General features: G+C 40.4%; 4 protein-coding genes and 1 long non-coding RNA gene across 10 annotated transcripts; 3 read left to right on the plus strand and 2 right to left on the minus strand.

Moving 5' to 3' along the window:
* Window positions 1–19: 19 nt before the first annotated feature.
* On the minus strand, window positions 20–4,963 carry LOC119131852 (programmed cell death 1 ligand 1-like). Of its 6 annotated transcripts, none has more exons than XM_037266629.1 (9): window positions 4,849–4,963; window positions 3,672–3,732; window positions 3,318–3,580; window positions 3,138–3,234; window positions 2,465–2,731; window positions 1,676–1,789; window positions 1,469–1,540; window positions 622–744; window positions 20–547 (listed from the first exon to the last, which is right to left on the minus strand). In XM_037266629.1, exons 2-9 carry the CDS (start codon window positions 3,724–3,726, stop codon window positions 462–464), a joined length of 1,077 nt encoding a protein of 358 aa, XP_037122524.1. In that variant the 5' UTR covers window positions 3,727–3,732; window positions 4,849–4,963; the 3' UTR covers window positions 20–461. The 6 variants fall into 6 exon arrangements, with proteins under 6 accessions (XP_037122524.1, XP_037122523.1, XP_037122522.1 ...); XM_037266628.1 differs by lacking the exon at window positions 4,849–4,963 and adding an exon at window positions 4,305–4,409; XM_037266627.1 differs by lacking the exon at window positions 4,849–4,963 and adding an exon at window positions 4,305–4,409 and having other exon boundaries at window positions 3,660–3,732.
* plgrkt (plasminogen receptor, C-terminal lysine transmembrane protein) lies at window positions 4,366–9,089 on the plus strand. Its single transcript, XM_037266674.1, has 5 exons — window positions 4,366–4,584; window positions 4,868–4,969; window positions 8,111–8,241; window positions 8,440–8,549; window positions 8,632–9,089. Exons 2-5 carry the CDS (start codon window positions 4,889–4,891, stop codon window positions 8,757–8,759), a joined length of 450 nt encoding a protein of 149 aa, XP_037122569.1. The 5' UTR covers window positions 4,366–4,584; window positions 4,868–4,888; the 3' UTR covers window positions 8,760–9,089.
* Window positions 8,766–10,807, plus strand: rln1 (relaxin 1; the record flags this gene model as incomplete). The annotated part of the gene is made up of 3 exons (XM_037266298.1): window positions 8,766–8,790; window positions 9,630–9,725; window positions 10,427–10,807. Coding segments are annotated over 3 exons (369 nt in total), but the record flags the coding sequence as incomplete, so codon positions are not given.
* A 67-nt stretch (window positions 10,808–10,874) lies between these two features.
* jak2a (Janus kinase 2a) lies at window positions 10,875–20,788 on the minus strand. The gene is made up of 24 exons (XM_037266516.1): window positions 20,659–20,788; window positions 18,886–19,140; window positions 17,817–17,940; window positions 17,621–17,741; window positions 17,116–17,261; window positions 16,759–17,050; window positions 16,517–16,636; window positions 15,859–16,016; window positions 15,681–15,792; window positions 15,387–15,573; window positions 15,181–15,302; window positions 14,943–15,077; window positions 14,790–14,877; window positions 14,589–14,716; window positions 14,380–14,518; window positions 14,151–14,302; window positions 13,945–14,095; window positions 13,738–13,871; window positions 13,360–13,549; window positions 13,148–13,272; window positions 12,477–12,649; window positions 12,294–12,411; window positions 12,053–12,166; window positions 10,875–11,694 (listed from the first exon to the last, which is right to left on the minus strand). Exons 2-24 carry the CDS (start codon window positions 19,124–19,126, stop codon window positions 11,587–11,589), a joined length of 3,378 nt encoding a protein of 1,125 aa, XP_037122411.1. The 5' UTR covers window positions 19,127–19,140; window positions 20,659–20,788; the 3' UTR covers window positions 10,875–11,586.
* On the plus strand, window positions 14,199–19,167 carry LOC119131890. Its single transcript, XR_005099724.1, has 3 exons — window positions 14,199–14,304; window positions 17,576–18,940; window positions 19,030–19,167. It is a non-coding gene; the product is annotated as an uncharacterized LOC119131890 (long non-coding RNA).
* Window positions 20,789–20,790: the final 2 nt, after the last annotated feature.

Raw genomic sequence — 20,790 nt, forward strand, 5'->3', positions numbered from 1 at the left:
ACTGACTATTTTTCACATCTGTCTGTTCGTTACCTTACTAAATGTAGCTGCATTGAAGTACCTAAAAAAAACAGTTAATACAGTCCCGGTGCCTTCAACACTATGTAGGATTCTAGTAAAAGTGAAGTTCACAATTCAAAAAAATATATTGTGAGGTGTGTATATTGTGACATTAGTGCTAATGGAAGTTCAAGAACTGACAAAAACAAAACAAAAGCAGTGGGTCTAGAATCAAACCCAGAGGTACACCGCAACTAATTTCTGTACCTTATTTTTGCATGGCCAGCCACACAATTTGTTAGGTTTCACAGAAAAGAAAAAAAAAAGTACAGTTTTATCAATTATGTACTTTTAGAGGTTCCTCTGTGTAAATAAATGAATAACTACATCAGTCAACGCAACCAAGATCGCCTTTTTAACCTTGAACTCTTGGCTAAAATGTCACAAGAACACCGTCTTCCTCATCCTGCAAGATCTGGGGCCCTCAAAGAATTGTCTTCCTCTGATGTCTGGCAGTAAAGCTTGGAGACCGTCAAGCGGACGCTCACTAGAAACAAGGACAAGGTCCATTTTCCAGCATTGTCATGATGGCAACAAATGCAACTTAGGAATTCTACTGACTAAGTAGCCGGCGAGGCAATTCCTGCATGCGGGCAGCTCCACATTTCCATCTGGTTTCGGCGTCAGAGGAGTTGCCCACCTGAGGATCTTTCAAAACCTCCAGCTGTTGGTTCACCTTGCAATCTGAAGACACCCAAAGTATAAATCAAGTCTTTGCCTTTCTGATCATTAGATACACTGACTGATTAACTGCAGTACTAAACTAACCAATCAATTATCGACTATTAGCTTTGCAGCACTTCAAAATTTCACTTGCAGGTCAACAGGGCCGCAAAATTACAACCAATTAAAAAAGACTTTTTAGAACCACACACTAAAAAGGCTTGACGGTAAAACAAGCACATGAGTTGACAAATTCTATTTATAACTTTGATATTTACCATTCGCCAGACAGCAAAATGTGGAGAGTCACCGAGTATTTGCACTTGCTAGTTTTGGTTATGTAGATTTACTTTCTGGGTATTCCGGTGATTTTTGTTTCTCTTTGTTTTAGATTAAGTTACAAGTCCTTCTGTAATTTTCTGTTGTCTCTTTGTTTTTCAGTAATGACCGTTTGTCATCCTTTTTTTGTCGCATTCAAGTTCAATTGTGGGCCCAGTTATGAAATTTCACTTGTAAATGTCTTTAGATTTTTCCTAAGGTGTTCTAAATTCTTATTATTAGTTTTTAAATTGTATTATTTTTTTCTCATTATTTTGGAAAGCTACTTTTGTTTTCTTCCGCTTTGGTTTCGAATATCGAGCTGTTTGCAAATGCCTTTTTTTAGGTGCTTTCGGTTGTTTGAAGCACATTGAGTGGCCTTTTGTATGAATTATGCTACCTGTATATTCTAAATTAAATCAGTTACCCTCAGTAAAAACAGAAATGGCTTCTTCCTCGAGATGCTTCCTTGATATCTTTTGTTCTTTCCTGGAGTGACCTGGTAGATGGATAAACAAAAGACGATAAAGGTTGACACAAAAAAACAAGAGCAAACAAGTTACACTTTAGCTGTCCGTCAAAAAAAAGCAAAGTCATGTGTGATTACATCAAGTAGATAGTTTTCTTTCAATACCTTTTTGCCAACAGAGAATTAGCACTATGACGAGGACAATCGTAAATACTATTACGATACATGTGCTAATTACTACTGCAGTGTTTGTGTTCTCCTTCGGTTTCTGGGTTTCATCTATTTAAAAAGAAGAAGTGAAAAACAAAGAATCGTGATTTTTCAGGGGATGATTTTTCATGCGAGTTGTCACAATAGAAACAACGGAACATACTGTCAATTCATTGTCATGGTTCTTCCCCGTAATTTTGCTGATTCATGTCTTGACTCAGTTTGGAAATTCAATACAATTTCCAGAAACACTATTTAAATCCACCCCTGGGGATTTTCATGATTGAGAGTCCCGTAATATTGTATTCATTTCAGATTATTTGAAATGAGAATTGTTTGATTGAAAGTACGTGTTTATTCATGTCCTTAAGTATATTTTTTACACTTATCCCTTCAAAAATATCCATTGATTTATTGTTACTATGAAATTGATAATATTGTGAAATTATTTTACATTGTATTTAGTCGATCCAAAACTTGGCTAAATATAATTGAATCAATTTTTGAACAATACAATGGAAAATTCAGAAATAATAGTATTTTACACATACATTTTAACTATTATTTATTTATCTATTATAAAACCTAATCTACATGTGATCTAGCCCATCTTAGCTTTAATACATTTTTAGGGGGGGATGCTGCGCTTTACTTTTCATTATTTCTAGTATTAGTTTTATTATTTTCTTAATGTAAAGAGTGCCCCTTACCCCATATTTGAAAATTTTAGAAGTGCCTGCTCACCTGGGAAAAGAAAAGTTGCAGAGGCGGAACTACTATCAAAGCGGCAGGTGTAGTTGTTTTTCTGCGATGATCCCACCCGTATCCCAGATGTGATTCTGTAGAGGCCCTCCTCTGTCGTCACAACGCTGGTGCTGGCGTTGAGATTTCGCCCGTGACCATCCTCCCAAGCCACCGTAGACATCGGGTAGCCCTCGGACTGGCAGCTTAACACAAGCTTGCCTCCGGTTACCGTCTTGGAAATCGTTTTTGTGACTGTTTTATAAGGTGCTGCAAAAAATGAGATAAAGCACATTACCTCAACAAAATGGTTGACTCCACAAAATGCCTGTCCCCCTAATTGAAGTGAAAATTACAAACTTAAATAAGTCTTGTTGACTACACCGCCTAAAACATCATGCAGAAACAATCACATTCTTGCAATGATGTCAAAGTCAACATGTAAGCAGAGCTGCATTGAGTTTTGTCGAACGCATACATTATTAAGATCTACTAAGCGCCACATTTCAAATTGTTAAAGATTCAGTGTCCATGCGCTTGCCTGAGTGAAAATGCTTTTATTGACTTTATGGGAGATTTTGTAGATGACACCTGCGAGCCAGCTCAGTGCCCTACTATAGCTACAACCCCTGTCGTCATGGTAACTAAATCCAAATTCCAAAAAGGAGTTGCTTACCAGTAACAGATAGTTGAATGTGTTTATAGTCAGCCCCGTTCCTCGTCCGCACCACACACTGGTAGTTTCCCGAGTCGTTGATGCGAAGCCTGGACAACTGTAACAGGAGTGCAGTACAAAACTGTTTTTCTATTTGTGCTCCAGCACCATATTTACATGAAAATCACATAAGAACCTGACCTGCAGTATGGCCCGGCCATCTTTAATTTCCTCGGTGAGAAGCCTGGCCCGACCTTTGAAGTCCGGATGCTGGGAAGAATCTTGCTCCAGCCCGCTTTCTAGGCGGGACACCAAGCGGGACGGAGCCCTGGAGCTCAAGTACCAAGCCACCATCAAGTCCTCATAGGGATGCGGTGACAAAGGGGAGAAGTGGCAGCCCATTAGCACTTCCCCTCCCATTTGGGCACTGTATGAGACTCGTTCGGCATCAGCAGTAAACAAGACTGTTGGAAAGTAGGCAAGAGACAAAATTGAATAGGCCTGCTGTGGAATAAAAGTGGTTATCTACAAGTTTTGTCTTTCCATTTCCAATACCTTGGAGACAGGGCTGGAACAGGAGTTGCAAAATAAAAACTGTGGACCTAGTCATTTAGAGCTGTAGAGAGAATAGCAGAAGAGTCACACAAGTAACAGGCTCGTTCACATTAAAAAATATATATTCCAAGTGTTTAACAGCAAGTGTACTTGATTAAAAACAAAATGAAAAAATAAATAAGCAAATTGAATTCGAAAATAGCCCTTATTAGGTACTTGGAAGTACAGGGTTTTCAATGACCAGTTATGGTGGGAAAATTAAGATGGTTCCAAGAGAAAAAGTGAACAAGAATTTCTGCCTCATTGATTACGCTTTAGGAAAATTGCTAAATCCAAACCACAGCGTTATTTACTTTTAGCTCATATAAAAATAAAAGCATTTGAATTAAATAAAAAAATAAAACTTTTTGGATCATTTATTTATTCTGCACTGCAATGCATTGGAAAATTGTATTCAGAAAAATATACAATGTCTGACCTCATGGGTATTTAGTAAAAAAAAATATTTGAAAACTAAAAATTCATTTAGAGACAAATTGGTATTCAATTTGATCTCCAAACTACACCTACTTTTATTCGTAGTTCGGATATAAAGCAAGCAAGCAAGCAAGCAACAATTCCTAATTCTCCTACCTTGTGTGTCAACTTGTCTTCTGTGTGACTGTGCCTGAGTTCTGAGTTTCAGTCATTTATCGCACGGTCCACCCCCATAGTTGCCACAGCATCGCCATTTTGTTTTGGAAAAAAGGTGTGACTCTTTAGCGTACGTCATTTATTTGCATATTCCACGCCTATAGTTTTATTTTGGTAAATACGCTGTCACGGCAGCAATGTTATCTTTTAATTTGAAAACGGAAGCGTCAAAGCGGAGTGACGTACGGCTAAACAGCTGGCTTGCTCGAACGAACACTGGGTAAGTGTATAGATTTATACATTCCAAGGTCAAAAATGTAAGATGTTTCAAGGCGCGTCGTGTTTTATTGTTTGCTTTTTGAAGTATTTTCAATACCCGTACAGTTAGGTGGGGCTAGCACTCTGAAAGTCGCTCGGAAGTTAAACATGTCATTTGGAAAATGAAGAACGGACGTCAAGCTAAGATAATTCTGAGTCATGCAAGAGTTTGACAGAATTCAGAATTGCATTTTAAGTACATCAAATGAGCACGTAACCACCCCACTTTTTTCCCCCCATTCCAGGTCAGCTGTAACGTCGTCAGCATGGGTTTTATTCTCTCCAAATCAATGGACGCAAACTTGACTAAGCAGCAAGAGTTTATGTTGCATAATTCGAGGCTCCAGGTGAGATCTGTTGCTATGGCAATTATAGTAAGATTAAACAGCCAATGCGTAACCTGTGCAACCAGTCAGTCAAGCACACTGACGTTTTTTTCCATGCCCGGCGCCAACATTCATAGGTAGTGCCCTGCCTATAATGAAAACAACAATAGATTAAGATGATGGTGCAAAATTGTATTTTTTTTTCCATGCCCGTCGCCAACGTAAACAGGAAAAATTGAATTAGAAAAATATTTGTTTCCAAACCTGTTGCCACTCTTCTATTTTCTAATTTTTTTAGCCTAGACATATTCTCAAAAGAATCCTGGCACAACACCAAATAAAATTATCATATAATCTTGATGAATAGATTGCAGTGGACCCCCACAACAATAGATTAAGATGATGGTGAAAAATTGTATATTTGCTTTAGTTCACAATAGTTTAGCACAGAACATCAAAACAAGTGTAGTTTGTTATTGATTATACATTTAATGTAAATGCCAAAAGCTGCTTTACTTGAGTAGAATCACAGAAATATGTGCCCTCATAAAGTCGCTACTAGAACAAAGTATATTCAGAAAAAACTGTTGAAAGATATAACAATATTTTTGTTGACATCACTCAGATTGGAATGAGCAATAATGATAATAACACAGCAAACAAAATGACAAAACTTAATTTAGCAGCCCCAAATAAAAAAATGGAAAACTGTTATTTTCTGACCTGATATTTGAAGCATTCCGACCCTCCCTGTGTGGAGTTTCCATGTTCTCCCAGTGCCCGCGTGGGTTTTCTCCGGGCACTCCGATTTCCTCCCACATTCCAAAAATATGCTTGGTAGGCTAATTGAGCACTCCAAATTGCCCCTAGGTGTTAGTGCGAGTGCGGATGGCTGTCTGTCTTAGTGTGCCCTGTGATTGGCTGGCAACCGGTTCAGGATGTCCCCCGCCTACTGCCCGATGACTGCTGGGATAGGCTCCAGCACGCCCGCGACCCCCGTGGGGACAAAGCGGCACAGAAAACGGATGGATAGAAATATTTGTTTCCAAACCTGTTGCCACTCTTCTAGTTTCAAATTTTTTGAGCCTCGACATATTCTCAAAAAAGATCCTGGCACAACACCAAATAAAATTATCATATAATCTTGATGAATAGATTGCAGTGGAGCCCCACAACAATAGATTAAGATGATGGTACAAAATTGTATATTTACTTTAGTTCACAATAGTTTAGCTAAACAAGGACTGCACAGAACATCAAAACAAGTGCAGTTTGTTATTAAAAAAGCTGCCTGACTTGAGTAGAATTAGAGTAGATATTTGCCCTCATAATTACAGTCGCTACTAGAACAACGTACATTCAGGAAAAAGTGCAACTGTTGAAAAATATAACAATATTTTTGTTGACAACACTCAGATTGGACTGAGCAATAATGAGAATAACACAGCAAACAAAAGGTCAACATTTTCCATTAACTGAGCAGCCCTGAATATCTGGTGTAGCTATTTCATGACGTCATGGAGAAAGGATTCCCTTTTTTAAATAGTATCAATTGAGGGCGTGTTCGAATGACGTTTGGGTTTCTGTTGCTATAAATACACTTGTTTTTGTGTGGTTTTCCTATCGCAATTTATGCTTACGTAGAAGTTAATTGTTAATTGACAACACTCAGAATGGACTGAGCAATAATGATAACACAATAAACAAAATGACAACATTTTCCATTAATTTAGGAGCCCTGAATATCTGACGAAGCTATTCCATGACATCATGGAGAAGGGAATCCCCTTTTTTTAAATAGTATCAACTGAGGGCGGTTTCGAATGATGTTTGTCAAGTTATTTTGGGCTTCTGTTGCTATAAATACACTTAACCTATTGTTTTTTTACTGTGTGGTTTTCCTACCACAATGTATGCATTGCTTACGTAGAAGTTAATTGTAAAAATTTGAAAACATTCCCTGCACATTTAGAAGTATTGCTGTATTTTGATTCATGGATTTAATTCGTTCAGATTCAGATGACAAATATTCCTGTCGTAACTTTTTTTTCTTCTAAAATTCTTTTTGGGGCGTCATTTACTGGGATTATTGATGGCTACAAACTCCATCGCAGGTGTTAATTTTTCAACACGATAACATTATGTTATTTTTTTTCTACCGTCATTTTCTCATTTCAGCCCAGCTGTACACATAGTAAATGAAGACTAATCTTTTTCTTTGGTTGCTGAACATGTGGCCAGATTTTTCATTTCTCATGAATCTACATTTGCAGCTGGCCACCAACCGATACTTTGAGGATGTGAGTTTCATTGTGACGTGGAAGTTTCAATATGACATTGGTGAGGTGACACTTGATGACTTTGACCACGAAGCGATACTTTCAATGTGACGTAGAAGTTTCACTATGTCATTGGTGTCACTTGATGACAATGATTTCTTTTCAAAGTCCAAGGGGGGCAAACCAAAGACCCGAGGTCCACTGCGGGACTGACACATCATCATTTTGTGGCCCATTTAATCAAATTTTGCCAATTGTGGTTGTTCCTTTAATTTTGCCTGAAAATACCAAACTGTTTTTTTTTTTTTTAAACAAATATTACAATCATTTATTCTCCATCCCCAATTCTGTTAAAACAAATTTTCGCAACTTTTTATTTTAGTTTCAATTTGTGACGTAGTGTATTTCGTAAAAACCCTGTGTGGCGTCAAAAGCCCCCGTGAGAATAATTGGTGAATAATTGAACATTTTCTCTCCGCAAGGGATTGGACCGCTCGCCATAAGAAGTAGAAACAGCATGCTTCTTGAAAGTGCTGTAAAAGAAAGTATCGCTTGATTGTGTGTATTATCTCAAGTGCAGTTTTAGCGAATATGAACTCACCTTTGACGTAATTGCGGCTGAAGCATTCTGATTTTGGACCATTGTTTCCCTGCCCGCTGCACACCGCGATCGGTCACAATAGGAGGCTGATGTTTGCATTAGCATTTTTTATATTAACGGTATTTATGCAAAGCGAATCGGAAATGTTCACTTGCCAAAAACAAACTTTGCCTCAAACCAAATAGAAAGCAAAATGGTAACCTGGTAATAATCATAAATTGAGCCTTTACTCCATTTCACATGTAATCTAAATGTCCACTGGCATGTGTTGTGTTTTCACAGCTGGAGCGTCAGATGATGCTACAGAACCAGATGAGGGAGCGACAGATGGCCATGCAAATCGCCCGCTCCAGAGAATTCGTCAAGTACTTTGGCACATTTTTCGTCGTGGCCTCCGCCGGCCTAACCCTGGGGTGACTTTCACACGGCACCTGCGTTTTCGCAGCTTTGCGTTTTATCCAGTGGCCTTTTGCTGCTGTTGCCGTCATGCGGTCACAAAATGTCATTTTTTACAACTCGCTAGCTTTTACCACCACTAAGACGCTCCGGCGGTTGGCAAATCGGGTGCAGTCACAGGTGAAAATCAATGTATTTTTTTTTTTCTTATCCAGTGCCCTAAAAAGTAAGAAACCAGCCTTATTGGCGCCCATCTTGCCACTCAGCTTTGTATTTGTCTATCAAATGGACGGCGCCTATGGAACACTTATTCATCGAATTCGAGGTAAGGTTGGTTCCATTTGTTGACTCATCCAAGTTATATTTTGTAAGACTTCCATTCCGCTCTCCCTTCCGTCACTTTTTAGGGGAAGCCGAAAGTATCATGGTGTCTGAAAAAGAGCGTCTGGACTTGCCTCACGGGACGCCGACCTTCGATAGCATGGAGAAGGCCCGACGCGCTAAAAGCAACCTCGCCTCCTTCTTGGAGAGATAATAATCCCGTCCTCCAGAAAGACAGTCCAATGGTAAAACCGTCCGTTCGCGCTTGTCCTATTGTTACCTACTGCTGGTCTTGGGTAAATAATTATTTTTTTTAATGCTATGTGGTACGTTGCCTTTCGCGACTGAATTTTATGATCGAAAATGAAATTAGCAGCAAATAACCCAAGTGCTAAACTTTGTTTTGCGTTGAAGAGTCATCAGGTGAACATCATAAACTTTAAACACAACTTTATTAAAAGTGCCTTTGGTGCACCTTTTTATTCATACTCGCGAGATTGTACTTTGGGGCATCTAAATAAATTAGACCAAGATGGAAGACTGATTGTATTTCAATTTAATGATGAGTTTACCTTTTTGAATAGTAATATATAAACAAATAACTGCTTTCTTGGTGTAATGTATTTTCAATGGAAAATTAAACGCCATCCTTATCAACAATTTAACCTGACAAAACGCCGTGTGGCATCGACGTGGAAGTGAGGCCCAGTGCTGCTTGAACGCAGGTGTTCACAACCCACACTTTCAATAATACTTCAAGCACGACGAAATACATCCCCTGTGCGTCAATTGTTAGCCGTCAAAATGACGCATTTATGTGTGTGAGAAAGGAGGAGGGACTCAGGCGACTCCACAGGTTAAGCAGAGCACTATAAAAGATGGGCTCCATTCCCGAGAACACCAATCAAGCTCCTTTAGAGATCTTTATGGAAGCCGATCAGCTGCTGTGACAGCTCGAGTGCCAAAGTGTTGCGAAGCATGTTTTTGAGACTTGCGGTTTGCGGGTTGGTGTTGGCGCTGGTAGCGTGCGCCGACGGTAGCGTGCAGGCTCAAAGTATCAGCAGAGCGCTGTTCCTGCCCAGAGACTACGGAGTCAAGCTTTGTGGGAGGGAGTTCATACGAGCTGTCATTTTCACCTGCGGAGGCTCACGCTGGAAGAGACTCGACAATGCAGAAGATGGTGAGTGGACATGGATATTTTTTTTTTCAGACTATTTATGAGATAATTTCCAATTTGAATTGAAAAGTTTTTTTCAATTTCTTTTTTTTTCTTTTTTTTTAAATGATATATTTACTTGGAAAGAAATTTTTATTGGGTGATTTTTTTTTAAATACATGATGCAACAAAAGAAATAATGCAGCAATGTTTTTCATTGGATAGAGAAAAAAATGAATGAACTTTAGCTTCAATTATCACCCACCAAAAAAAAACTGTTTAAAAATCATCGTCAAAAACCGTGTATCATTTTTAACTTTTACAATAGGCTTCGGCTACATATCTGAGGAACCCCTGCAAATTTTTCTAACCCACTACTGGGTCCCACCAGTTGAGAATAACTAGTCTATTTTATGTAGCACTCATGTCTACTGAAAATCATGTCGCGTTTTAAACCTTACAGATTTTCTCCCCAAGGCGTTCTTGTGTTAAACAAAAATGAGTGGAAATATGGGATATTAAAAAAAAATATTCTCCACTAGATGGCACTACTGGCACTCTTTCAAAGTTTGTCATAACGACTACCAGCTTTTTGTTTTTTTGCAAAGCTCAACCTATAGCCACGGTCGTTTCAGCACCATAGACAGTTCCCTCTATAGCACTGTACTGTAACGACAATAAAATGCATCAAATGTTGACGTATGGTCTTTTTTTTTTTCTTTCAGATTCCTTTCAATGGAGACCCCACATCACTAACCTTCTTCCCAAGCGTACCTCCTCCACCTTCTTTTCACTTTTCAATGCCGCTTCAAGCACGAGTGACAAGGACCGCTCGTCCATAATTTTGGTGGAACCCCTGAAAGACGGTTGGCCCGAAAACAGCGGGAGGAGACGAAGGCACTTTTCTCAGGGTGTGGCAGACGTTTGCTGCAGCGAAGGCTGCACTAAGAACGATATAGGACGATTGTGTTGAGGGGTACTTTGTTGTCATGTTAATATCTCATAACAAATTAGTCAGATTTTGTTTAAAAAAAAAAAAAGTCATGTAAAATGCGTTTGTGTTCATATGTCTGACTGACTATAATAAACAGTGACATTTATTTAAAGAGGGACTCTAAAAGTGTTATAATTTTATTTAGGTGTGCAAAATGAATAAGTTTGTTGCCAATACAGTTAATATAATACCAGGAATGATTTTTATTCAATTTGAATAGTAAAACGTTTTTATCAAAATGTTTTTTTCTCACATGTAAATGTACATCTGTGTTGCAAAGTCATCAAAACGGCTGCTGTGAAATTCCCCCAATGCTCTTTTATACAAAGGATTTCAAAACATATCAACAGACTGCAACGTGACTTCTATAATTCAAAGTCTTCATATAAAAAAAGATATATACAAACAATTGATCGACTTAGAGGTAATATCAGCATTCCGAAACGTATTTTCTTCAAACACGCTATTAAATTCTACTCCTTCTTGAATTCTAAATGAGAACATACTTGTGAAGAGTTATTGCAAATAATTACCACAAATAAATGTATTCTGGATTCTCTGTACTATTTTGCCTCTACCAAACAGGTCAGGTGGAGTTGTACATTTGATCGTGTCATGAAAGTGAATTAAAACTACAACTCAAGTTTAAGCACAGTATAAAAAAAAGTTAACACTACAAATGCAGAGGTATGATACAAACACATATAAACATACAATATATATAAAAATATATTAAAAAAAGAACTGCTTAAAAAAAAGATATATAATAAATGTACAAAACCAAGGCAATTGAGAATGTTTTTTGGGGAATCAGGCGTAGTGTTTCAAAAAGTCCCCACATCATTTGCGAGTTGCCTTGGTGTGATAGGAAATCGTATCCGTGAATACGCCTCATGTGTCCAAATTGTCTCGGGCCATCTCCACACTGTGGATCAGCATTTTGAAAGTGGGCCTCTCTCCCGGCTCACCGCTCCAGCACTCGCTCATCATCTGGTGCATCTGACAAAATCAAAGTGGTTTTACTCACTGACCGGTTACACTCGCCATTTGTGTTTAATCACGACATTGTATTAGTGCAAAAGTGAGGAAGCTCATTTTGTGAGCTTTGGAGGTAGGTTGGCAAAAAAAAAATTTGACCACGGCGTGCCCCCAAACAGCTTTAAACCATCTCCAGTGAATATAAAAAGTCTACACACCCCTAAACAAATTCCAGATTTTTTTTTGATAGTTAAATAAATTTGACCAAGACAAAATATTTTAAAATTCACCCTGCCACCATTAATGTGACCTGTGAACAACTCAATTGAATTAAAAAAATTAAATAAAAAAGGTGGGGGTGAAAGTTGTTAGTGCTGACCTCTTTCGGGCAATTTTCAGGCACAGGTAAGCGATAGCCTTGTTTCAGCAGGTCGATCAAATGATAAACAATCATCTGTCCTTGTTTATCATTTCCCATCTGCTCCATAAACACCTGAAACAAAAGTAAACAACATAGTCATGATTATTAAGAGCCACTCAAGTGAATCATAGCAGCCAAATGATTATGAAGGACTTCTGGCTTTTAATGAGCATTTAATCAAAGAGAAGTGAGAAGTTACCGCGGGTGGGCTGTTGCCTTTGTCACAGTAGGTAAAAAGTTCGTATAGGACCACGCCAAAACTCCAAACATCTGACGCCACGGAAAACTTGCTTTCTGTGAGTGACTCTGGAGAATACCTGAAAAAACAAAACATTAATCAAATAGGATATATTGAGGTCCAACACGATCTGGTCCTGCTTACCAAAAAATGGGGCTTTCTCCAGGCTCCCTTACGGTGTAGTACTCTTTGTCTTGGGGGAGCACTTTGGTCAGGCCAAAGTCCCCAATCTTGACCTGCGTGTCGCTCTCAACTAGAATATTTCTTGTGGCCAGGTCTCTGTGGATGTAGCGCTTTGTGGCCAGGTAGTCCATACCCTGGAATGATCACATTACGTTTCAATGCAAGGGTGGAAATGTCGACTTGTTGCTAATCAAAACAGCAGCACCGATGCATGCCAGCAGTGATGATTTGTGGAGTCTTACATTGTAATCAATGCAATATTTTTTATTTTCCATAATAATTTTATTCTTTATTTAATGATATATATTTTTTCTTTTATTCCCTGCAGTTTCATGTGACAAAAAATACTGTATCCAGTTTTCCAACACTAATTTGTGGTTTACTGCTCGCCATTTTTTAGCCAGTTTGCTATTTGTACACTATCTGTAATGCCCTAAAATACCAAAAGATGGCGCCAAATTCCTAGAGCGGCCGTTAAATACTTAATAGAAAACCCAAAGTCTGGAGGACTCGGTTGTAAGATTAGGTTCAAATATAGAAGTGTTTTGTAATTATAGTTTGTGTTTTATGAATGCTTTAAATGATTAATATAGGCAATGATAAATATGCTTTGTCATATGTTGTCTAGTCACCTTGCAAATCTGCAGCGAGTAAAGAAGCAGCTTCTTGAAATCAAAGTGGACTTTGTTTTTGAGGAGATAATCCCTCAAACTGCCATAGGGAAGATACTCCATGATCAGGCGTAGGTTCTTCCGGCCTGTAAAAAGAAGAAGTATTAAACTGAAATATGCAGCTGGGAAAATTAGCTTTAGCCGTGTCCTCATCATTGGCTGGTTGTTCATACCTGCGCTGTAGCACACTCCTTTATATTTGACAATGTTCTCGTGATGGAGAGACTTGAGGATCTCGATCTCGCGCTCAAAGTCCCTGATGTGCTCGGCAGTGCTGTGCTGGAGTTTCTTTACCGCCACCACCTCCCCTGTGCTATCCTGCAGGGGGTCGTAGCGGCACATCTCCACGCTGCCGAAATTCCCCTGCAAGGAAGAAGAAGGTTCAAATCTGCTTCATGAACCAGTTTTTGACTCCTCTAGATGGCACTCTCTGCTCAACGTTGCCATCTAGAGGAGTCAAAATATACAACTGATTCATGAAGCAAATATGAAGCTTCATTCTCCCACCACTTGTTGACGGACAGGTGGAAATGTTGATGTGTGTGTCTCACTTTGCCCAGCTGTTTGAGGAAGATGAGGTGTCGCTCCTCAAACTGAGCAGGTTCTCGGCACTCGGAGGCCCACGGGAAGCCAAAGCCTCGCGTTTTGGCAGGCACCATGTCGCTCTCCACCAGCAGCTCGTAATCTGCCCCACAAGATGTGTGAGCCAATAAGGCCCTACAAGATGTGACGAGAACGAGCCCGGTTCCGGTTCCTACCCGGCGTGAAGAGACTGTTCAGGTCTCGGATGACCGCTCTGAAGGAGGGTCGGACTGAAGGCTCGTAGTCCATACAGCTGTTAATCAGATTGGCCAGCTCGGTCCATTTGGGAGCTGGCAGCTGGTGTCTGTCCTCGTAGAACATTAGCTTCTGTGGAGGAGGAGATGTGTTAAGTGGGTTCCTAATATTTTGTATTCTTTGTCACCTTGCAGCAGTCCAGGGCACAGAGTGGTTTATCTCCACCGCTGCAGATCTCCCACAGAGTGGTACCAAAGCCCCACTTGTCCGTGGCCAAACTCAGATTTTGCTGACTTTCGATGCATTCGGGGGGCACCCACGGGATCCGCTCCACCAGAACTGTGAGTCAAAAAGCCGAGACAAATGTTAAGATCAACACTTGCTGCCGTGTGAGAGTGAAGTTGAGATTCCAAGACCTTCTTTGGGCAATACGGTGATACCGATGCCAGGGTCGCTAAGCTTGATGAAAGGTAGACTTCCCGTCTTCCGGTCCTCCTTTCGGATCACCAGAACGTTCTTGGCACAAACATTCCCGTGGACTATATTCTTGTCCTCCTGCAGGCGCAAATGACAAACGCTTACTTCGTCACCGTTACCACCTTGAGAATAATCGAAGCGACCTTACCAGGTAATGCATAGCCCAAGCCAGCTGCTTGGCTACCTCTAACTTCCACGTGATGTTGATGCTACTTTTGTTCTTTTTCAAATACGTGTCCAGAGAGCCAAATTTACCGTATTCTTGAACCATAATGTCTGAAACAAAGACAAACAGGAGATGAATAATCTTTTTTTTTTTTTTTCATATCTGTGTGTGATATGAACTTACTCTCATCTCCACAAACGCACACGCCATAGTTGAGAAGCAAGTGCTTGTGGGAGAGCTGGCTCATCATGCTAGCTGCTTCAAAGAATGACTGAGGGACAACAGAAACCAATTATAGCTTCTTTAATCAGCCAAGGCTGAAAAAAAAAAGCCGACCTCCGAGTAAGTCCGATGAGCCTTGTCCAGAATTTTGAGAACCACGTCGATCTGATGAATCTCTCCATAGTCTCCGAGCTCCTTCCTCACGCCGGAGAAGAGCTTGGTGAACGTACCCTGGCCCAGACTCTCATTCTAAAATATGAAGTTGAGCCATGTTTAAAGACAAAGGCGGGCTAACGTGCTAATCAATGATAGCTAATGTTTATGAATCTGAAAACAAGGAGGTCCGTCTTACGATGATGAGGTCCTCTTTTCGAATCTTGTGGAAAACCATCTGGCTGATGCTTTTTTGTAGCGAGGGAGACAGAAGAACCTCTGGCCCTTGGTTATTTCGACACACCAGCAGATTGGATTTGTCTGGAGAAGCGTTATGACACGAGTTAGAGATCTTCCATCGTAAATTGTAACATCTGCTCTGACACGATTAAATGTCAAACTGACGTTTGGAGCTGGGCGGGCAGCACTTCGTCAACTGGAACGTGTATCCGTCGGTGCGAAGCGCCTCCTTGTGGTAGCAGGCGAGAAGTTCCCCGAGCGTGCCGAAGCTTCTCTTGGCACCGCTCAGAACGTACTCTCCTGACTCGCTCCTCACAATCTGACAGTGCTTGTAGTCCGTCAGAGGATCATACTGAAGATCAAATAGAACATTTTAAGTCGGATGATAACTGACAACCAATCATCTTCGCTCCAAGCGAGTCACATGAGAGCCTTAAATGACTTATGTGGAACTCTCACCCCCACCACGAAGGACATAAAGAGCTTGTCGTAGTCTCTGGGGCTACGGCGCAGCATGTACAAGCCTTGGCGGTTGCCGGCGCGACGTAGCTTAGCGACGGTGAACTCCATCCTGTGAGCGGAGACACGTTATCTATCCACGTGCGGGAATGTGTGAAATCTTTGGAATGCTACTCACGACAGAGGGCCATGACAGTGGCTCCGAATGCCTTCCAGAAGCCTGGGAGGGGCAACTTCTTTGCAAAGATAATGATGAGCGTCCGCGACGAGTCTGTAGTATCCGTCCACTAACGATACAAAAGACAGTGCTTCGGAGAGAGAGTGGAATTGCAGCTCCTAAGTTGACAAAAAAAATATATAGGGACAAGTGATCAAGAGTAGGAAATTGACTTCATTTTTTAAATTTGATGTATCAAAACTACAAGTAGTATCGTTTGCTTGGTATCGGTATACTCATTGGTCTGGGAAAATAATCCCTAAAAAAAATTGGGAATGCTTTATTTTAGATCCACCCTGGAGTCATTCTATAACAAGATCTCAAGACTGAAAAAGAGAAAAAACATGACTAGTTAGTCTCCAAGACTGATTCCAAAGATGATCTTGCCTTAGAGATAATGACAATCCGATGTATTCATCTGAATACAATTTCGATACCCCTAAGGGCGGAATATTTTCAGTCTGTGGTCAAACAAAGAAACATTGAAAAAGAATGTATCAAAAACCTTTTTTCTACTGTTTACTCATTTCTGTAATGAATGAGCAGGCATCAGTTGACGGTGTTTCGCAACACATAAATAGGCGAATAATGCGTAATCGTTACGATCAGCGGAATGTACCAGAATCTGGTGGTCTTGTCTCGTGAGAGTAACTATGCGACTCTCGGCCGAGCCTTGCTTATTGGCCTGCTTAACGCTGATGTCGATCACCTCTTGGAAATCACAGTATGTCTGCAGCTCCTAAAAGGCACAAATGAATCATCACGACAATCTCCTCGTGACTTATCTTATGTAACGATTGTCTGTTACCATGGCAGCGCAAAACTCAAAAGCTTTTTTTTTCTCCCCCCATCTTTCCTTACCTCATCAGCTCCTTCCGTTTTTCCTTTTGACCACTGGATGCCCTTGTTGCCCGTGACGACAATGGTAACATCACGCGCGGACAGGTCTGTGAGGTGGAAGCGCTCCGAGTAGAGCGACGGAAGCAGGATCTCCAAGCTCATCAGATACTTGTGGCGAAGTTTACACACCGTGGCTTTTAACTCGGTAAACTGCTGGATGAACCTCTTGAACCGGAATCGGATGCGCTTGCGAGTTAAGATGTTGTACTGCTGGATTCGACTTCGCATGCAGCTCGGCAGGAAGGATTTGTAGCTGAAGCAGAAATGAGACGTGGCCTAAATTCAGACGGACGACATTTAAGGGGAATTACAACTTACCTGGTGTCGTTATAGATGCCCACAGGTGACTGGCCACTCTCTTTCGCCAAACGCATCATGTCCAGTACCGCCATACCCAAACATTCCTCCTGGGCTTCGTGACCCATTGGAATGACAACCCTATCATTAAGAAAGTCACTCCGCCACTGTCAAGAAAAATACCAAACTTGTCAGTAGTAGACACGGATATGATAATTAATTAGTTGTGCGATTTTTTTTCTTTATTAGTCATCTATTGAAGCAAACTCGGCGTGCAATCAGAGGCTGTGTTGAATCAATTTACAGTTCAAAGAACTGGAAGACATCCGATGTGGGAAGTTCAGACAAAATAGCCAAATAGAAACAATGACATAACTTTGTTACTCAATTTGAGATCTCAATGTACAACTTTCTTATCTATCTATCTATTCTTATCATAATTCAATACGGGCGAATAATCATAGCTGCCTTTTTTTTTCAGCTCTTTGGCAGCCTAAAGTAAAATGTGACTCCACTTACAACTGACCTGGAAAAACTGATACGCCATGACGCATTCATCCATCACAGGACTCTCCATGCCCTTGTTAAACCCGCAGCGGTGAGCATATGAGGAACTGCCACTGTTGTACCAGCCAGGAAAGTAATACCTGTTTACAAGTGTGAGCAAAAAAAAAAAGTCATCATATGAACGCTTACTAAAAATTAAAAATGTAATTATCCACCTGATTCTGAAATGTAAGCGCTCGCTGGTCTCCGGGTTCAGTTTGAAGACGTGATTGGCTGGAAACCACATTCGGTCACTTTCCCTCATCAGGCTGAATAAGTTGAAGTATAACGGTGCAATACCTGCAAGGAAGGTTTTTTATTATGTAACCTATTTTTTTATATAAAACACACATAATGGAATAAAAGTGGGGGTCTCGCATTTAAGCCAGACAGGAATGACTAAGTGAAAACTCGTTTGTTTCATTGTATGTCACCGCTGAACATTTGCTGCTTTTACAGGCAATGTAAAAGGAGTTTATGACTCTTATCGGGATGTTAAATCAAAAAGGTGCATTTGTATAATCAAATTACACGGTCTCGTTTAAGTTTCAAGTATTTTGTGCATGTTTTTTAGAATCGATTATTCTGTCGATAAATCAAATTATCGGGTACACTTTTATTTGCAATAAAATGTGGTTAAAGAAAAATGTTAACATTTAGACATAAAAAAATCACTCAAAATGATAACTTTATTATTAAAATGATTATTAAAATATGAAAAAATGATTATGAAAATACAAGACGATTCATTTGTTAATCTATGTGCTGGAGATTAATCGTTTAATTTTGACAGTTTATTGTTTTTTTTCATTTTAGCTAGCAACAAGCACATTCTATCTTTCCTTTATATTGTAACATCAGCCTAGCGTGTACGAACTTGTAGAGTGAGCTTATTCGGAGACAGAAGACTTTCTTAACAGGAAGCACTCATGAGTGAAGCAACAACCTAACGATGAGAACGCCGCCTTGAGAGGAAATGCCCGTGACCACAAGCGGAAATCAAGGCACTTGCAGGGTTGACCTACATTTTTATTCTCTCATGCATTATTATTTACTAGCCATGACACCAATCCGATATTTTGCATTTTTTAAAATGTTCAACCAGGTCATCTCCCACCTCAGGCTTCAACTCCACCGTGACCCTAAACAGTGGCAAGAAAAATGCACAGATATAAATCTGTGGATAAAAACCAGTCCACTTTGGAATGCAGATCACCGTGTGAGAACTGTGTCTTCATCGCTCACCACAAGTTTTCGCCGCGAGGATGCAAAGCTCCTCTGCTACGTAATCGCCGGGCGGGTATGTGAGCACACACTGCTCTCCCCCATCATCCTTCTCCACGTAGTAAAGTTGGACACTTAAACATGTTCTATTCTGCTCCGGCTCAGGTCCAGAAGATGGCGTGCAGTCAGGTGGTAGGCCATTATGATGCGTTGTGGGGCAGGTGCCGCTCGGGTTCATGTTTCTCACCAAAAAGCAGGCCATGTACCGACATTCACCTAGAAAAGGGAAAAAACAGCAGCAAGTGAGTGGGGGTTCTAGCATGCTTATATTTGTCATAAAACTCCTCACATGTTCTCACAAGACCTTTATCGTAAAATCATATTTGTTCAAAAAGGGAGTAGAAGGAAGCCTAAGCTTATCTGACCCACATTGTTTGACTCCCAATGTGCTATAATAATCACAAACACTTCAAACAGCGATAAAACTCTGGCGTTCCATTCGCTCTCGTTTCTCCGTTGAGCTGCTGACCCCCGCCGCCGCGAATCGCTTTAAGTGAATTCTGACACAAATCATTTCATCATGTCCTTAAATGATGCGTCTGCGAGGCCGAATGCGTAACAGAAACTTGATTCATGCAATTACAAAGTAGCACAGCTGATGAAAAGATAAAAAAGAACTACCGGGATAAAGATGTGAGTCAGTGTGGCCAAGAAGAAAAAGCAGCTGTTATACAATGTGATTGCAATGAAAGCTATTCAATTGGCTATTTCCCACATCCTGGATGGAATTGTTTTTTTTTTTGATCAAACGGAAAAGCCCTGCCTCACTCAGAGTCAAGAGTCAAGACACTTTCCATGCACTGGCAAACTGATCCAAATTGAAAAACAATGGCCCATTAAGTGAAGTGTTGTGTATCCATGTTTACACACCCCAAACATTTATCACACAGCATACAGGCAAGTTCCGCACTCAAGTCTTATCAGGGTCTCCTTGCTTTGCTGCACTAGGAGTGCGTTATCAGTAACAACACATTTCAACATACTCAAGTCTGGCTCGGGACATTTTGGGCTTTCACGATGTAACTCTTTAAAAACAATGCACACTAATAAGACTAATAAGCAAAACAGCAACCGTAAAGATTTTTTTCCACTATCCCCAAGCACCATTTTGAAACAAACGGTGGCTCATGATGAGTCACTGGAGACAGAAAGATTCTTTTTGGCCTTCTATCTATTCAAACATCAGAGCAAAATAACGAGTAGACTTGTGTCCAGAGCAGAGGCGGTTTTACAGGGTGGCAAGGGGTGGCAACTGCCACCTCCCCCAAATGCGTTGCCACCCTAATTGCCACCACTACAATGAGTCTACATTCACATTTTCAATACAAATCTTCCAATAGTGTGTTTTAATCACCTGTTCAGAACCGACTCCCCCCCCCCCCCCCCCCCCTTTGAAAATTAAAATGGTTGCATCCTATAGTGACTCCAATCAAATGGAAAAAAATCAAGTACATTTTACCTTTCCATTTCCTGGCTGAGGGAAGACACAGGTAAGATAATCTATATATGGTTGCTCTATTCAGCGAATAAGCCCGAACACAGCCGGATGTTGCACAGCATCCACTGTAGCAATATGTTGTTGTTATGACTTTCGCCTTGTCCAATCATAATCATTGTCACCATACTGTTATTTAATTATTATTAAACATGCATAACTGTCAATCAAACACAATATTGAAATGATATTATGTTTTAGGAACCTAATATTAATGCTCAGCTCATACGCTCACTTACTGTTTGTTGTTCTCGAGTTGTCCACACAGCAGCTTCGGAGCAACGCTGTTAAGCGACAATAATAAAAGAATCTCAAATTGTCAAGAGTCTCATTCGTCCGTTTTGACTTGCAGAGCAGACCGGCAGACAGCC

This window comes from Syngnathus acus, chromosome 12 (assembly GCF_901709675.1).
Source record: "Syngnathus acus chromosome 12, fSynAcu1.2, whole genome shotgun sequence".
Classification (NCBI taxonomy): Eukaryota; Metazoa; Chordata; class Actinopteri; order Syngnathiformes; family Syngnathidae; genus Syngnathus; species Syngnathus acus.

What these genes read in the sequence shown, in the direction of transcription:
- LOC119131852 (XM_037266627.1), bottom strand. Translation starts at nt 3,726, where the DNA reads ATGACTAGGTCCACAGTTTTTATTTTGCAACTCCTGTTCCAGCCCTGT. An exon ending in TGCAACTTTTCTTTTCCCAG is followed by an intron (nt 1,790 to 2,464) that starts GTGAGCAGGCAC and finishes CTTTTTAAATAG; the next exon opens with ATGAAACCCAGAAACCGAAG. An exon ending in ATTGCCTCGCCGGCTACTTA is followed by an intron (nt 548 to 621) that starts GTCAGTAGAATT and finishes CCTTGTTTCTAG; the next exon opens with TGAGCGTCCGCTTGACGGTC.
- plgrkt (XM_037266674.1), top strand. Translation starts at nt 4,889, where the DNA reads ATGGGTTTTATTCTCTCCAAATCAATGGACGCAAACTTGACTAAGCAG. An exon ending in TCCGCCGGCCTAACCCTGGG is followed by an intron (nt 8,242 to 8,439) that starts GTGACTTTCACA and finishes TTTCTTATCCAG; the next exon opens with TGCCCTAAAAAGTAAGAAAC. An exon ending in ACTTATTCATCGAATTCGAG is followed by an intron (nt 8,550 to 8,631) that starts GTAAGGTTGGTT and finishes GTCACTTTTTAG; the next exon opens with GGGAAGCCGAAAGTATCATG.
- jak2a (XM_037266516.1), bottom strand. Translation starts at nt 19,126, where the DNA reads ATGGCCTGCTTTTTGGTGAGAAACATGAACCCGAGCGGCACCTGCCCC. An exon ending in TGGCGTATCAGTTTTTCCAG is followed by an intron (nt 17,262 to 17,620) that starts GTCAGTTGTAAG and finishes TTTTCTTGACAG; the next exon opens with TGGCGGAGTGACTTTCTTAA. An exon ending in CTTGGGCTATGCATTACCTG is followed by an intron (nt 14,519 to 14,588) that starts GTAAGGTCGCTT and finishes TTGCGCCTGCAG; the next exon opens with GAGGACAAGAATATAGTCCA.